Source organism: Mizuhopecten yessoensis, unplaced genomic scaffold (genome assembly GCF_002113885.1).
Source record: "Mizuhopecten yessoensis strain PY_sf001 unplaced genomic scaffold, ASM211388v2 hete_35987680, whole genome shotgun sequence".
Classification (NCBI taxonomy): Eukaryota; Metazoa; Mollusca; class Bivalvia; order Pectinida; family Pectinidae; genus Mizuhopecten; species Mizuhopecten yessoensis.
This window is the reverse complement of record NW_018482056.1, coordinates 1-1,390: the sequence shown is the minus strand read 5'-3', so window position 1 is coordinate 1,390 and position 1,390 is coordinate 1. Positions and strand designations below refer to the sequence as shown.

Below are 1,390 nucleotides of genomic sequence, written 5' to 3'. Positions count from 1 at the left end.
TTTTCTTGCTAAATGTTGTGATACGTAAGTGCCCATGTTTCTATCTTGACAAAGGAACATATCACCCTGAAAATTTGACAAATTCCTTTGGCTGCACTATCGTTATTACTTCTTTGCCCATATATCATCAGGTAGTGTGTATAAGTTCATGTTTTAAACCAGGTATTTGTGAGATCCACCTGTTAATTTTTTACACTTGTGTATTTTTAGGCAGCAGATGTGGCCTCAATGATTGTTCAGAAGAAGGACATGGGCTGTAAGGGAGCTACCGCAGTAGGTTCCGTGGAGGAAGCTCGCCAACACCTCGGCACAGGCAAACAGTTCTGGGCTGCTCTTGGAGGGCAGAAGGAAATCGCTCGTAAGTAAAAAGAAGTGCAAAAGTAAAAATCTTTCTTTTTTCTTAACCAAGAAAAGTTTTTCACTTTTAAATTATTTCTGGGCATACTCAAATTGGCATATTTAAGTATTCTGTTTTAAATTCATAGCTTTGTATTTTTCTGGTCATTTCCTCAGCTATTTATACCTCTCACCATCATGACTTGTTTACAATTTTTGTCAGTAATAACAATATTTTGTGTTCTAATTACAACTGATAACATGTTTTCCTGGTCTATTTATAAGTATGACATCACATACTGCTCCTCTATATATAGCCTATGACGTGATTTCCTGTTCTATTTATAGCGGTAGGCCCCACAGAGGAGGATGAGTTATATGAGAACCACATTGTGGAAACCAACATGGTGTACCACCTAAAAGACAACACTCTCCAGCCTTACCAAGAGTACTGGGGCACCGTCCCAAAGTACGAGATGCTCAAGAAAGATCAGGTGAGTTTGTTCTTCAAAAGAAATATATATCAAGAGAATACCAACGAGGACTAGAAACCAGCTGTGCTCTTAGGAACTGATTTATAATGTTGTATGACAAAATAATATGTGTGTGCATAAGTTTGTGCTCAGCTGAATTCTGTAATATGTCAAAAGGAAATGTTAATCTTTTTTTACACACGTGATAGGGAGGTCGATTAATTACCTCTATACACACGTGATAGGGAGGTCGATTAATTACCTCAAAAGCTCGGACGAGTTCGATAACCACCAGTATCCAACCGTTATTTATGGAGTTAGGGCTCTTTACTCAATTCCTGAATTGGCGTCAAATCACAAATGATTTCATTCCTGCTAACTCCTACCTTGACCCTGTTTGGTTTTGCAGGTCCTCATCTTTGATTACGGGACCGAGTTTTACATCTGGCAAGGGAAGGCGGTGAAACCAGACCAACGTAAACTTGCCGTGAAACTAGCACGTCAGCTTTGGGACAAGGGCTACGACTACAGTAGCTGTGCTATCAACCCCCTCTGTCTAAAACGTAGGTACCGTGCTATCA

General features: G+C 39.6%; 1 protein-coding gene across 1 annotated transcript; it reads left to right on the top strand.

Annotated features, from left to right (window-relative positions):
* Positions 1-210: 210 nt before the first annotated feature.
* Positions 211-1,372, top strand: LOC110444062 (supervillin-like; the record flags this gene model as incomplete). Its single annotated transcript, XM_021488487.1, has 3 exons — positions 211-358; positions 685-830; positions 1,219-1,372. Coding segments are annotated over 3 exons (448 nt in total), but the record flags the coding sequence as incomplete, so codon positions are not given.
* Positions 1,373-1,390: the final 18 nt, after the last annotated feature.